Here is a 16,420-nt window from a genome sequence, read left to right on the forward strand (position 1 = left end):
AGGTGGGAATTTCTCTGTTCTGTTCAGGATGGTGTCACAGAAACATTTTATCTGACTGAGTACTAGTGTAAATAAATCACATTTCCAGAGATGTTGGCAGCTTAAAATCTGTGTTCAATTATTCAGTGCCCTGGACATTAGATACTCCCGGAGCAAATACCACCTTTTTCTTTACTAACATGTTGGGTGAAGTATGTGAGATCTGAAGCAGAAGAATACCAGCCACCAGAACTTCTGCTCATACTTTGGGCAAACAGAAGTAACTTTTCCAGGCTCCCACTGATGACTGTGTAAACACTTAGCAAACTAATACTTTGAATGCCATCCTTTCAGAGATAACCATGTCAAAGCCTCTACCCTGCTCCACCGAGCAAACAGTATGCTGAACACTTCCATCAGATTTCCTTCTTTATTAGTGAGCACACGGATCTATCCCATCCTGAAGGAGGCCCATACCTAGCCCCTTTGCCCCCTGCCTGCACACCACCAGAACTCAAACCTCCAGGGTCTAGCCCCCCTGCTCTAACCCTATACCCCACTGCCCTCTGATGGGAGCTCTCTTCCTCTCCTGCTCCCTACATTGGTGCTTTCCCTCTCCCTTCATGTTCTCATTCTGTCTAGACCTCTCTGGTGACAGATCTGTTTAGCTACAGCCCATCTGTTCATGTCTTCTCCCCTTGAGCCTCACCATTCACATTCTTTTCCCTTCCAGTCCCCTGCATTGTTGGCTTTTTTCTCACCAGATGGCTCCTTTCCATCCCCCTCTGTACATATTTGGTTCCCCTCTGGTTCCCTCCATTTCTGTTTCCATTTCCAGCCCCTTCTGGCTTCCTTTGCAGTCTTTGTCCCTCCAGTCACCACCATTCATACTCTGCTCCCTTCCCGTTGCCTGCTTTCACTCTCTTCCTAGGCAGAAGGCTCTGAGCTGGCCATAAGCCTCCGAAAGATTCCCAAGTATGTAAAACCCACAGACCTCTGAGTGCTGCTCATAAAGCTGCTGATCAGCTCCGTATACTTACATATACATGGTTCTCTCCATTGTCTCCAGGGTGGAATAAGGTTCTTTCTCTTTTGTGTAAGACAAAATACTTCTGAAGGTGGTTATCAAACTCTGCTTAGAAAAGCACAAAGAAGGTGTTTAACACAGTAACACCCGTTATTTTTCTAGGCTAGCGCTATTTCATTTTACAGTCCAGTGTAAAGATGGGTGCAGCCATGGCTGCTCTGTCACCAAAGTAGGAGTAGAAAGGACAATCTGGGCACATGGAAATAGAGCAGGAAAGGAATGCGAAGAACAACAGAAGCAGAGTAGTACTTAATAGGGGAAGGCACTTAATACATCAGAGAGCTAGAATACTACAACACAAACCAGAAAACTGGGACATCTTTGCCCAGGTTTAACAGATCTCCTAAAATACTTACAGACGGTGCCAGAGTGAATATAAGACAACTCTTCTTCTGCAGTTCAGTAAGTGACCCATTTCATGAATACAGGCTCCCATTGCCAGAGCTTACTTTGTCATTTCTGCCTTCTCAGTAGGACAGTGGGATGTTTACATATACCCAAGGGCTGTGTCCCCAACAATCAGATTTCTAAGCACCAAATTTCTCTTCTGCTGAACTTCCTCCCTATTTCTTGCTACCACATCCCTTCCTTCAGTCTCCATGACAAGCTATTCCTGCTTACAGAAAGCTCATTCCCACTTCTGTCCCTACGCTGCCACCCTCCTCATACCTCATCAGCAACCCACACTTACTGTGACAGAGGACCTCACCTCTCCTTGGTGGTTTCTTCCTTCATTCAATCACACCATAGAACTTATAATTGATTTTTCTTTAAGGCAAGGCACCGATGCTCATAGACCCAAGGGGAATACTGTCCCGCTGCCTATTTCAGGTGAAGTTTACAGTGCTTGTCTTGGTTTGGAAGCACTTCCCACACTGAGCACACATAGAAGGTTTTTCTCCTGTATCCAGAGTGCTTGCCTCCTATAGCATCTATAGCCTCGAAGAAGTTGTTGAGGTGGATTTTTCCTCAGACCTCCTAAATTTACTTGTGATATATTTACAGAGAGAAAGTTGTTACTGTTACGATGATCTCATTTACTTGGAACTCTCTGTTCATGGTGCGCTATAAATGAGGGAAGGGAAATAAGAAAATGTCACCACAGGAGCTTGATCACCCTTTGTCATAAGCACTGTGATAGACTGTGATAGGCTACAAAGCGACCAGGTCCCACTGCAAGACACAAACCCTGGCTGTTATGTGGATGCACTGCCAGCATCTCCTTGCTGGGGTAGGAGGCAGGAAGATGTGCTCCGAAAGCCGTGCTGGACATCAGGGCCCAGGCTGCTGGGGGCAGAGGCACCAAGGGCAAAGCTTCCTGCTGTAGCGGAAAGGCAGGTAGGAAGTGGCCACTGGGCAGATGTGGGTGACATTCCAGTGTAAGGACCAGGCCCGCACACTGATCTTGTCACCTGTTCACAAGGAATGTCATGGACAGACTGCTGGGTGGGTGAATTGTTTCTTACGTGTCCCCTTCCTGCAGCTCCTGGACTAGGGCACACTGGTCAGTGAGATCTGAACCTAGTGCTTACTCCTCGGTGGCATCATTTGCTTGGAAAGGAAGGAGTTTATGATCAGCTAGGCGACAGGAGTGATGCTTGCTTTGTGCAGTTTAGGTTTGTGGTTCTGCCGGTCTATGCCTCTTACTAACACAAGATGGTATCTTAAGTGATAGTTTCCCCTTGCTCTGTGAAGCCCGATTGAATATTCTGGCTGCTGAGTTTCTGTGTTCACAGAACCTGCACTTTTATCACATGTAACACAGTGCAAGGTTGCTGCAGGCTGCCTGCTACCGAGTACAGTAGATTCAAACAAACAGAGCCAAAGGATTAAGTCTGATATATCATGTTCAGCATCCATGCAAGTGTTCATCCTCCCTCCCCTCCTGCTAACATTCTTGTGTGCTTTGCAACCCCTCTTACAAGTCAAAATTTCAGTGTAGCTTGAAACAGATGCCTGATGTGATGCATCTATTTCAAGAAAAGATCTCTTGTTCTTCCTCTAAAGATCGCTCAAGTGGGAGTGATGCCATGTGTAGCTGTGATGCCAAGTTTCTCCCTTCACTTGTCCCTCCAGCACTCCTGCAGTGAGTGGTGGAAGAACTACAGGTGATAGAGTTAAGGTCAAGTGTATGAATCCCGTTCATTATTCACTTTGGAGTGGAAAAATAAACCTACCTGTACAAAGATCAGTGCAATAACCCTACAATAATCTTGGGGTTCACATTTACATCACAGAACATTGTACTGGGACATCATGGTATTCAGCGTTGTGTTTTGTACTTGGTTGCTGCGAGCCATCTCACTAAAAACAGGATGTTGCCAATCGCATTTGGAGCAGAGCAGTCGATAGGAGAAATTGCCTGCTCTGTCTGGGGAATGAAAATCTGTGTCTGAATCAGATTGAAGTTAAAAAAGGTTTGCTTTCCAAAAGGCAAGTTGCCCACCCTTTAGTATCTGTAGCAGTGCTCAGGGCAAGCTTAATGCCACAGTGCCCACCCTTGATCATTTCATGAGGCTGGACACCCTTGAACACATCATGAGGCTGGAGCCTCTGACAGATCAGGAGATGTGCCAAGTTTTCTTTTTCTTTTCCTTTTTCCTTCTAAGAGTGTTTCTCATCATTCTGAAAGAAAAGGGAAGGGAAGAACTTGGAAATACTAAACTATGAGGGACCCAAAGGCTCAAGATAAAACCCCCAAAACAACTGAAGAAATGGAAAAAGATCCTCAAACATGTTATTTAGAAGCACTCTCAGGATTCCTGCAGCCTGACTCAGAGGTTTTGAAAAATGAGTGTTGTCAAGCAGAGGTTACTGGGCCCTCCCATGAGGTGTGTTTGCCCCCATTCAGGAATAATACTTCTCACGGTCACAGTTCACATCCCACATCACAAACTTGCTACCATCATTTGTGTTGATCAGTTCAGGACATGCAGCTGTGTCCCCTGTGCTCAGCTGGGTCTGCTGAGCCTTGCTGGCTCCTGAAGTGTACTTGGCACTTCCTGGTCAGGCAGCTGCAGTAGGTGTTACACACACAGAGGTGGGCAGAGGAGGTTCAGCATTTGGGAGGCAGATGATGAGTGTCTGACATTTGAACCTCATGTTCACCATTTTGGAAGTTAGTCTGATACCATGACTGAAACCAAATTGTCGCTTTCGAATTTTGGGCAGACTAGCCTGGATGTGCCTTGAACACATCAGCCAAGAGAGAGGTGACCAAACTGGTACCAGCACTGGAGTACAGCCACATCAGTGGCCTTTTACTGACAGCTCAAGCTAGCAAAGAAGTTTCTGCTGCAGGGGTGAAATACAGATGTGGGCAGAGCATTTCTCTGATGCAGCTGACAAGCATCTGGCACTGAACATAACCTGTTCAGTGAGAACATCTCCAGGGCTATGCACTGTGCTCTGTCGAGGAGTTACTGTTTTCCTCATAGACTTCTGCTCTATTAAGAAATAGCATGAGCAGGATCTGGAGGAAATCAGAGGCAGTATGTAGAAAGGTTTACTTAGACTGCACACCTGGAAAAGCAGCATCTGTGTATTATTAAAGCTCAGACCACACCACCCAAGTCTTGGAAGGCAAACGCAGGGACTGTGAGAATGAAGACCTTAGGCCCACTGTAGGAGAGGATCAGGTTTGAGACCCTCTTAAGAACCTGAACGTGCACAAGTCCATGGGACCTGTTAAAATCCATCTGTGGATCCTGAAGGAGCTGGCAAATGAAGTTGCTCGGCCACTGTCCATCATATTTGAAAAATCATGGCAGTCAGGTGAAGTTCCTGATGACTGGAAGAAGGGAAATATAACCCCCATTTTCAAGAAGGGGAAGGTGGAAGCCCCAAGGAACTATAGACCAGTCAGTCTCACCTCTGTGCCTGCAAAATCTTGGAGCAGTTTCTCCTGGAAAGCATGCTAAGACACATGAAAAATGACAAGGTGGTTGGTGTCAACCAACATGGTTTCACTAAGGGGAAATGCTGCCTGACCAATTTGGTGGCTTTCTATGGTGGGGCTACAGAACTGATGGATAGGGGCAAGGCAGTTGACGGCATCTACCTGAACTTGTGCAAAGCGTTGAACACTGTCCCACATGACCTCCTTGTCTCTAAATTGGAGAGACATCAATTTGATGGATGGACCACTCAGTGGATAAAGAACCGGCTGGATGGCTGCATGCAAAGAGTTGCAGTAAATAGCTCAATGTCCAGTTGGAGACCAGTAATGAGTGGTGTCCCTCAGGGATCGGTGTTGGGACCTGTGTTGTTCAATATCTTTGTAGGGGACATGTTCAGTGGGATTGAGTGCGCCCTCAGCAAGTTTGCCGACGACACCAAGCTGTGTGGCTCGGTTGATACGCTGGAGGGAAGGGATGCCATCCAGAGGGACCTTGACACGCTTGTGAGGTGGTCCGATGCCAACCCTATGAAGTTTAACCAAGACAAGTGCAAGGTCCTACACCTGGGTTGGCACAACCCCAGGCACAGCTACAGGAGCCCTGCGGAGAAGGACTTGGGGGTGGTGATTGATGAGAAGCTTGACATGAGCAGGCAGTGTGCGCTTGCAGCCCAGAAACCAAACGTATCCTGGGCTGCATCAAAAGAAGCACGACCAGCAGGTCAAAGGAGGTGATCCTGCCCCTCTACTCTGCTCTTGTGAGACCTCACTTGGAGTATTGTGTCCAGTTCTGGTGTCCTCAACATAAAAAGGACATGGAGCTGTTGGAGCAAGTCCAGAGGAGGACCACGAGGAAGATAAGAGGACTGGAGCACCTCCCGTATGAAGACAGGCTGAGAAAGTTGGGGCTGTTCAGCCTGGAGAAGAGAAGGCTGCGTGAAGACCTCAGAGCAGCCTTCCAGTATCTGAAGGGGGCCTATAAGGATGTTGGGGAGGGACTCTTCATTAGGGACTGTAGTGGTAGGACGAGGGGTAATGGGTTTATACTTAAACAGGTGAGGTTTAGATTAGATCTAAGGAAGAAGTTCTTCACAGTGAGGGTGGTGAGGCACTGGAGTGGGTTGCCCAAGGAAGTTGTGAATGCTCCACTCCTGGCAGTGTTCAAGGCCAGGTTGGACAGAGCCTTGGGCGACATAGTTTAGTGTGTGGTGTCCCTGCTCATGGCAGGGGGGTTGGAACTAGATGACCTTAAGGTCCTTTCCAACCCTAACTATTCTAATTCTATGTCTCCTGGATGTGGCAGTAAATTTTCCCGTTGTTGCTGAACTCATCAAAGTCTGCTTCAGAGGAAAGCCTGATGACTGGTGGCTATGCAAAGATTTGGGGGAGCTTTTTTCCTGGGGGAAATTTCCACTTTGGTTGAAACATATCTAAAGAGAACCCAAAAAGCTAACTTTGCTGTGATACAAGTCAGATTACAGCATCTGAGGTTACAGAAGTTTGGCATAAGGTTTTAGCAGACTATAGGATTAGTTTGATAGGAATGGTTGCCCAAGTAACACTAGTTCTATGATTTGAGCATACTTACACCAATAACGTATGGGTTCTTTGAAATTACTTGCTTGGCTAAAGTTTAAACATTCGTAACTGTGTCAATGCAGATCTAAGAGGACGCTTGCAAAAATCCCAGTGACCTGTCAGGGAAACCCCTTGATGTAAACATAAATGAGTGTAAAAATAACTCATAAAGCACCTCAAGTAATAACGGGATATGTACCCAAATAAAGGACAAGATGAGTCATATGCAAGTATAAGCCATTTGCAAGTATGGGCAAAATAGAATCTAAGTGCATGCAACAGATGGTATCTTCATAGATTCTGTCTCTGAAGGTACTGATGATCTTTACTTATTTTGCTGTGCAAGAATCCTTGCACAAAGAACTATTTGTGGTCTGTACCATTATTCTATTTTAGTATCATATTCCTTGTTCCTCATTTTTTGTTCAATAACAAATCTTCAGATAAAAGACACTGGTGGTGTATGTTGATAGCACCAAGTTTCGACATAATGTAATCTCTTTCTGATTCAGCCACAGCAAGTCCAGTGGTGAAAGTTCATCAGACAACCATGTTAAAAAACCTCACAGCAAGTATTTTGGTGATTTTCTATTAATTTATATTCTATTCTACTCAACCAGCATAGCAAACGCGAACCAATTGCTCCCATCCATATAGATAAGAAAAGTTTTCTTTTTCTGATCCAATGGCATTTTACACTTGACCCGTACTAGAAAGAGGTAACAGAACTAGGAAAAGGGCTTTTGTAAATTCAGCCCTACACACAGAGCTTCCATAGGAGCTCTGGAATGTGGGACAGGAAGGGACCTCCTTTTCCTTGATTCAAGTACCTGAAAATCCAGGCAAGCACACAACCTCATCTACATGTGAACTGGCACTAAAAGAGGAATGTTTCCTTTCCAAAGCCCACAGAATGCCCATGGCTTTGCACGGAGAGAAGCCAACTCCCAGAGCTACAAGATGAAAGCTAAAAATAGCCCATTAAGGATTAATTTTAGGATTTTAAAATAAAGCTAATTAACATGCAGAGGAAAGGCACATGGTCTCCAGGAAGGAGCACACACTATCAGAATCTACAGAGGAAGGAAGGGGGGTGGGGGTGGGTGACATGTAGACAGAGTGCCAAAGGAGAAATAAAAGAGGATATTTGAGGATATTCTCTACGTATCCTTGGATAGAGGACATGCAAAAAAGGTGTGTTTCAGAAGAGGCAGAAGTAGAGGGATGAAGCACTTACTTAACTGTTGAAAGAGGCAGAGACAATGCAGTGCAACCACAAAGGACAGGATCCCATTTGAAGAACAGTGAGGACAGCCTTCGGCATTGGTCAAAATGTTATACAGAAAGAGAGAGCACTTGGTAGTACTAGACCAGGAGGCGAGGTTTTGTGCATTAGGGCTCAGTGGCTGAAACAGAATGTCACTGATAGACACAGCATTGCTACATAGACACATGCTTTGCTACAAGAAGTGAATTTCAGCAGGTGGCTTAAGGGCTGAGCACACCACGGGAAGATCAACGGATGCAAAAGACGCTGCATTGCCAGTGGCACGGTGGTAGGACACGGGGTGCATCAGGAACACGCAACGCTTGTGTGGAAAGCTGAAGGCGTAACTGGATCTGGAGATGGATAGCACACCAGGAGGGCAGGTGTGCACCTGGTGTTATGTCCTGCACTGAATTACAGCACTTCGGAAGTGATTTTCTCTTATGAAGTAACTCTGAAGGAGCTTGTTGCGTCCTGAGGCAGAAGCCCCCTGGGAAGTCTGAGCATCACCAAAAGGGTGACAGATGAGGCCCTTGGTGACATGGGTTAGTGGTGGACTTGGCAGTGCTGGGGAATGGTTGGACTTGATGAGCTTAAAGGTCTTTTCCAACCAAGATGATTCTATGATCAGATACAAAGCACTGAAACAGGACAGGATGGCAGTTGTGGCATGGCACGGAAACAAGCTACTGCATGTGAGCAGTATGGGTGATGTCAGGCAGTAAGCATTATCTACAGCTAATGCGAATCAGAAAGCAAATCAGGTTATTCACTCGCTGCTCTGCAAAATGGAGAGCTATAGCAGCAAAAGGTGCAAGAAGGAAAATAGGCTTATCCAAAGCCATTTCCTCATAGCAATTTCCCTGTGAACAACATTAAACAATTATGAACTTCTTCCTTTTCGCAGAGGGCAGAGAAGTGGATGGCCAGAATTAATTGCCAAATTCATTATTGGGCAATTTAGTATCAAGAAAAGCTGGAGTTTTAACCCGGTGTCTTATGAGAATGAAGTTCATTTAGTAACATCTTTTCTGCCTGCCCCATTTAGAATCTTTGAACTTTTTAGCCACTTACGCACAAATTTAACAAAAGGGTAGATTTGTTTGTGGGAATTGGTGGCTTTCACAACAGCACATAGAAACAACCTCAACCTGCTGTCGAGAGAAACATGAGCACTACAGCAACCTGTTAAAAGCAAGCCAGGGTACATGGGTTTAATTTTGCAATAGGGAGACTTGATACATGTTTAACAAAGTCCCTAGGAGAGCTGCAGGGGAAAGAAAAGCTGCAGCACCACCAAGCCTATGATATCAGGTCAGCTTCACAGCCCAATGCTACAGGAGGTTGCTATTGGAGGCAAAGGACACAAAGGCACCTTTTTCACTTAAAGACATTCTTTATTCAATCTTTTTTTTATATACAATATTATTTTTAATCTGTAAAAAGTACATATGCAGGATTCCAGGTCAGAGGCAGGTGGTTTCCACATCAGAAGGTAGACTTTTGCCCTTTCATTATTTTGGACGAAAAATAATCTGGTAAGTTTTAGACAAAGCAAGAATAAAGGCAGAATTCAAATCCAACCTCCACCAAGCGATTAGGACTAAAGGCAACAATTCACCATAACAAGTCAGGCTGTCTCTTTTGACTTTGATGGTTCCCAACTTTCCTGGGCAATTCCAGAGCAGTTTGTTAGAAGGGGCTGAGAGCCAAAGCAGCTAGTGCTTATCATCTCTGCTACACTTGTATGCACACAACCTGCAAAAGAGCTTGGGTTTCCTCTCTGGATGGCAACTCAAACTCTAGAGTCAGAAGACTGTTTCTCAACATTCAAGGAGTGGAAGAGGGATGTCTTATCAGGGTGAACAGATCTCCGATCTACAGTGTGGATCAAGAGCTCGCTTTCATATTGCTCTGGTAACAAGAAGCCTGTTCCTTATTTTCCCCTTAAAAACATGGACATGAAAGACAGCCCAGCAGGGCTTTGCTTAGATGTAAGTTAGCATAGGGTAGACCATTAACCTTAAAGGATGGTATTACAGGGAGTGTGTAATTATTCTCACTTTTCAGAACCCAGACACTCAACATTCGAATCTTGTAAAACACTGGGTGGGAATACGTGATTGGGAGGTAGAAGACAGTGATCCACAAATTTGAAGTAGGGAGCTAAAGAAGCCTCAGAGCTGTGACTGGCACAGAGAACTACCGTTTTTTCCCTTTATTCCAGGGTACTTAGTATTTTCCAAACTTTTCTTGAACATTCCATTTTTAAGGACTGCATTGTGCAGCAAAATGAACACCCCACATATTCAGGGGTTTTGGTTTTGTTTAGAGGACAAAGCTAAGAAGCTGACTTCTTGACTGCAGGGGACACAGCTCCAGGGTGGTCAGTGGAAGCTGCAGAAATCTGGCTTCTTTGAAAACTCAAGCTGTAAGTGTTAGGAAAAAGTTTACTGCAGATCCTGACAACAGGCAAGCTTGAGGCTTGGATTAGGAAAAGAACTGAACATCCTTGTTTTGACTGCATGCAAACAGGAAATAGACAATTCTGGGATTTCCAGGCTCTTGCCCAAATCCAGTGTGCCAAAAACATACATGATTTTCTGTTCGTTATTTCATCCTGTAAGGGGAGAGGGTATTGTAGACATCGGAAAAATGGGAAAGCTACTTAAAGAAAAGGAGGATTGTTTTGTTAGAGAATACAGTGCAAGACTTGGAAACAACTAGGACTAAAAAGTCATTTTGTGCTTAAATTTACACTCTATCTTCATGAAAGTAAGACAGCAGCAACAGAATGAAATGGCAATATTCTACTGTACCTTCTGTACCCAGAGGGGAAACAAAGCTTTGGGTTGTAAAACCATTTTGTGCACCAGAACCTACTTCTCTGTGAAGGACTCAGGACAAGGGCACGTCAGAGGCTTCAATATCCATAGTGCTTGGTTATTATGCACACACATCGCCCAGAACCCATTACCTCCAAACTCAGCTTGCTCTAGGGAAATCTCAGGATGAGATTCATGAATGACACAGTAATTAGTCCTTAAAATTCATTATTTTTGATAGACTATGCACATCAGTAGCTTCTGGAGGAAAATGGTAGTTCGTGTTTTAAAAAGTGATAGATATTGTAACAAAAAGTGACAGCCATTGGGGTAACTGCAAAATGGGAAACAACTGTTCTTTATTTGGTACCTGCTGCTTGTCTGCATGAAGAAGAAACAGCAGTGCTGTATATCTGAGAAAAATACCATCCAATAACATGAAATGGCTTAAGTCCTCAATGCAAGCATTCTTGTGGCGCTGAGTTAAACCCACTGAGATTCCTGGACGAATGAATTTGAAGGGTCGCTCTTTAGTTTATGAGAGGGGGCTAGAGGAGCAGCAATAAGAAGTTTGCTGTTTCTGGGACTCCAGAATTCTGTCTTTTGCGCTTCCTCTGAACAGACTGGCAGCCATTCTACATGTGCATTCATCGGGAGATGTATGGGAATGGGTGTTATGGAGTGGAAAGTGCTTTTTTTTGGTATTTCTTTTTTTAAACAGAAGAATCTGCTTTTCCTCTTTCTCCTTTGTACCTGGAGAAGTTGAGGAGAACAAGGAAATCAAGTGCAGTTTTAAACTAGTAACAGTTCTCATAGGATGGGAAAAACTCAATTTGAAAACACAACCTATCTGAACTTTGGGAAACGGAAAATGACCAGCTCTTCAGTAAGCCACTGAATACCAATTAGAAAATTAAGTTAATATGAGACTACTAAGAAGAATCCATTTAATAGGTGACTTCTGATTTTAGATAAACAATTACTTGATTCAGTATTATTTACTATAAAATCAATTCCTTTCTTGGTTCTTCAATTATTTTTAAGCTACTGCTTCAACTTAGAGTAACTAAGCAACTGGTATTAAGGTAAAAACATGGAGACTGGAGTTTTTTCCAAGGTCTGTGTCTTCCTCCTCTGAAACTAAAGCAACTGTCTGGAAAAAAAGCATCTGATAGCATTTTTTCTTAGATCACGATTTCTATGTCTAAGTTAGTGTCAGAGACGAGTGAAGGAAAATTTTATGGGGGACATTCTACTATAATGTACAGTCAGGTATGATAGAAAAGCTTTTCTATATAAAACTTCATATAAAAACATCTTTTGAAGGGAACAAATAGCACTCACTCCCTTTCTATCTGATGCTGTCCTGCTGTAGCTCACTGAAGAGTTCTACCATTCACCTCAGCATGGAAACACAATCAAGATCTTTTAAAGACTCAACCTGTGCACTAAATAGGAAGGAAAGGAGCACCTCACAGCTCCTTTTCAGCAAAGCGGTCAGTCATCGTGGCAAAAGGATTTGAGTGCTATAAAGGGAAATAGAAAGAATAATTTGAGCTGTAAGGATTCTGGAAAAACAGTTAAAAAGAAAAAAAAAAAAAGAGAGAGATTGAGATACCTGAAAAGACTAAAATTTCTTTTAGCAACTAAGTGAAGACTGAAGCAGACTCCATGTAAGTGATGCACAGGCCAGCCCAGGAGCCCTTGGAAAAAAACCCCATGCAGGTAACAGCATCTCATTTCTCACAAACTAATGGAAAAAGAGATTTCAATTTCTTTTTCCAGTCCTATGTCAGAGATGTTTGCAAAGAAGATCACGTTGACTTGGTACTGGAGCATCAAGAAGAAAAGGATTTTTGTAAATTAAATTGAAGTCAGCTTTGGGCTTCTGTCATACACAAACCTGCAAAGAAGGTTCTGTCAATAGTACCCAACTAATGAAATTTAACTTTTAGGAAAAATCTAGATTGTTTAGAAAAATATAAAGCAACAAACTCCTGCTGCTTAACTCAAGGGGAGAGAGCATTTTTAAGTGCCATCTATTGTAGCCACCTACAGAAATCATGATAGTTCTTTTAGCTAAAAGAACAGGACTAATAGGAGAATGGTTTTTAACATGTGACATGATTTGTGAGGAAGGGAAACTCAGGTTCCTTCCTACCCCTGTGATTTGCTCCAGATTCTGACTGTAGCTTGCCAAACAAACGAAGCCCATGTTGTTGACAGTGAGCTACAAACCAAATGCTTACTAAATGGGTTTTTTTTGGATGTAAGCATACAACACAGATCTTTCAGCATTATTTTGAAAAGGGGAAAATGAGGAGGCAATAGTTTTTACAGTTTAAATGTTAGTTTTAATAGCTTAGAGGCCCTGAGAATGGCTGCCAGTCTGGACAAACAGATGCTCCTTAGGAAATTCAGAGAGGTACAGAAAGCAATTCAAATCCTGCTGCTGCTGGTGCAGTGATGTTGCTTTTGTTGTTGCTTTGTTCATGCCATCCTCAAACAAATAAAAAAATAAAAAAGAAAATCTAGGTATTTGGAAGTCACCTCATCTGAAGAGGTGACTCGTGTGTGTTCCTTGTTCAGAACAGCAGCAGCAGCAAGTTCCTCTCCATGGACGGGAAAGCCTCTTCTTCCTTATGCTGCTGTGCTTCTATTAAACAACAGATTCCATGTCTTGCTAAGGTTCAAAGCGCATGAAGTCTCTGTCCTGCAAATACCACACTAATGTGTTTTGGTCATGTATAAAACAGAACTTTTAACTTATCTATATGTTGAAGAGCTTCATTTCTCACACCAGTACGTGCTTGACTCAAGAGGTCTAGTTTTATCAAGCGTCTGTCTCCTCTCCTGCTTAAAAGTCTCAAGTGGTCCATGTAAACAAAACAGAGCTGAAAACAGTCTCTCTTCCTCTTCACAGAGCTGTTTTTATCGATATGCAGGGTTTCCTGATAGTGTGGTGTTGGCTAAATGTAAAACAGGCAGAGGATGAGCTTCTGTGTTAAAAACCCAGTTGTCTAATGGTAGAAGGTCATCATTGGAGAACAGCAGATACAAATACCTAGATATTAGGAGAGAAAGGAAAAATGGTGGGTATTAAAGCAGAGCAATAGAAAAGCAGGGGCAACAGCAACACAGCAGCTTCAGGCCCCACCAGTCAGCAGCTAAAGCTATAAACAAGTTACTTGCTTTCAATCTTTGTATAACACCTACACAACGTTCCCCATTGTAACAATCTGAAGAGTCATTTTTATTGTGATCAAGCCCTTCAATGAAAAGTTGTTATAAAGGCAGCATTTTAATCTTTCCAAGTAACTTCTATTTGTCAAGACTCCTACTGAAGGCTTGCAATGTAAAACACACATCAGGACACCAAGCACAAGGATCTGGGGGACAGGGGAGCGGAGATTAAGCTGATGAAAAAGTCTTCTTAATAGAGTAAACCCACTTGGAAATGATTTCTTCCAAATCAAAGATTTCAAGGAAGCACAAGAGAAGCCAGGTATGTGACTTGTCAATGCCACGATGGAAGCTGGTTCAGCTTCTGGTGGGAGGAAATGGGCCAATATATTGTGCAGAGGGGATTCATAAATGTACATTATAAAGCAATGCAGAGTAAATGAAGCACGGAACAAGATTAAGGTTTCTGGATATACATGGATGAAGAGCATTTCTTGGTTCTTTTTTCTTAATACACCCTTTTGATGTGGCTGTGCCATACTTCGTAGAAGATACTGGTGGAAGGGATCTTTGTCAAGGCTTCCAAACTCAACTGCTAGATTTCAAAAGGCATTTATTTGTCCTGTTGCAGAAAACCTGACTGTGCAAGTGTAAGACCATGGGTGCACAGGATTTCTCAGCTCCCACTGTAGCTTGCTTTCCTGCCATCCAGAAAATGACAGGTCTTGCAGCATGTGACCAGGAAAGGGTGTCATTCCCATTAGTGAGCTCTGTCACGTTCAGAATATGCACACACGTGGTTCTGCCCTTGCTCTGCTGAGGATGCTCTTACTTTGCTCTCTCTCAGTCAGGCACTCATAGTGTCTACTGTCTGCAGTCATGTGTCACTTCTTGATCATTCTCCTGTGGCCTTTATTTACCAGTTGTATCCGCAGAACAACCCAGTGAGTGAAGCGCTTCTTCTCCTTTCCTTCCTCCCCACTTAACTGCTTAGAGATGAAAATTTCTAGTTGAGATGATTCAGTTTTGTCCGGCATGTCTAGTCTATTTCTCTACATTTTTCATTTGTCTTTAAAGCCTCATTCCTTTTCTTTCCTCCTTACTCCTACCTTGCTTTCTCCCTCTGCAGCTCTCCAAACTCTTTCTCACCACAGCAGCAATGTTTCACCTTATTCAAATTCACCTTCCTAGCTTGATTCACACTTTTCCTTTGAATAACTTAGCAACCTATTTCTATGTCTTGCTCCTTCCCACTCAATAACTACCTTCTTGCCACTCCTACTGCCCAAATTCTCACCATTTGCCAAGTATTTATGATGAGCCAAAGTATCCAAGCACCAACAGAGCATGTTTGGGAGAGGTATCAATTTGGAATTTGAGGGAAATGAAGATGCAGAATTTACCACAGCAGAAAAGATCACACTAGGCATTCCACAACAGACATTTTATGCCCTCTTCTGAGGGACATTTTCATTTTCCTTATGGCATCACACCCAACCCTTCTATCTTTATTTTCATAGCCATCTGAACTATCCTGACCTTATGTTCTCTATTTTATCTCAAGGTGATATCAGTTTTTGGTTTGGCTATGCCAATTGCATGAACATCAAACATCTAATACCCAGCTCTCTGATAAAACTTTGTTTTGTTCCACAAGTAGGAAATGATCCAAACCAAAAGTCAATAAAAAATTCTGAGTTCTTCCCTAGAACTGTCTTTTTCTACAATGCTTTCACTACAATACATCTGAGTGATGTATCAGTGAACTTTCAGATCTCCTTGTGATTATTTAAGATGCAGACAGGATTCTGGTGATACTTCAAAGGTCAGCCTTGTCACCACAGAAGTCCCTTAGGAGGAGATTTCATTCTCCAATTTAACTTTTTTTGGCAGATCTATCACATCAGATCAGCTCCCGAGGAGGTATTGCTTCTCTGACTGGACCCATTTGAAACTGCTGCCTCTCTCTGTGGGAGTACAGCTTTTCGCCTCCAGAAGATGAACTTGAAAGAGTAAGTGAAATAGAATTAAAGAAGACAACAAAGGAAGTAGCAGTGGCTTTCTTTTTATAACGATAACATGGGGTAACAAAGGATTCTGACCATGGAGAGGAATTCGGTAAGGAGATGGAAGAACAGAATAGCCAGACTCTTCCTTTATATGTGACGAACTCAGAGTCCCTTCTTGCCAGTGAAACGCATTATGGTTGCCTGAAGCAGATACCAGTACTGCTGCTTTCAGGACTTGCTTTCTCCCTGCTGCATTTTGAGCTCCCAATACCCAAAATCAATCTTCATGTACATCAGCTACAGCTAAAACAGGAACATTTAAGACTGCCAATACTGTAAACTCTGTATGGAAACCCTGTTTATTCTGCAAGCCTGCATGATGCACTAGACCGCGAAGTGGTTACAACTGTTTCTTTGTCATATAACTGTATTGTAAAGACAGAAAGGGCACCTTAATGCATCTTTGTTGCTGACAAAGGGATGTATCATGCCTTCCATCACACGTTGGCATAAAGTGATATAGATAGGTAAGCAGAGGCAACAACTCCTAATAGCAGCTCTGGCCTCAATCACACTGCCAGCAGTGGCTTCTGC

At 43.3% G+C, this 16,420-nt stretch overlaps 1 protein-coding gene across 1 annotated transcript in view; it reads right to left on the reverse strand.

Moving 5' to 3' along the window:
* Positions 1 to 3,670: 3,670 nt before the first annotated feature.
* Positions 3,671 to 16,420, reverse strand: part of MAN1A2 (mannosidase, alpha, class 1A, member 2) — a 114,281-nt gene continuing 101,531 nt past the window's right edge. Inside the window, exons 12-14 of the mRNA XM_010020372.1 lie at positions 13,617 to 13,698; positions 6,143 to 6,178; positions 3,671 to 3,691 (exon numbers count right to left, since the gene is read on the reverse strand). Coding sequence (XP_010018674.1) covers positions 3,671 to 3,691; positions 6,143 to 6,178; positions 13,617 to 13,698 — 139 coding nt within the window. The remainder of the gene's footprint in view (positions 3,692 to 6,142; positions 6,179 to 13,616; positions 13,699 to 16,420) is intronic.

The sequence above is a fragment of the Nestor notabilis genome, unplaced genomic scaffold, assembly GCF_000696875.1.
Source record: "Nestor notabilis isolate BGI_N333 unplaced genomic scaffold, ASM69687v1 scaffold1948, whole genome shotgun sequence".
NCBI classification, from domain to species: Eukaryota; Metazoa; Chordata; class Aves; order Psittaciformes; family Psittacidae; genus Nestor; species Nestor notabilis.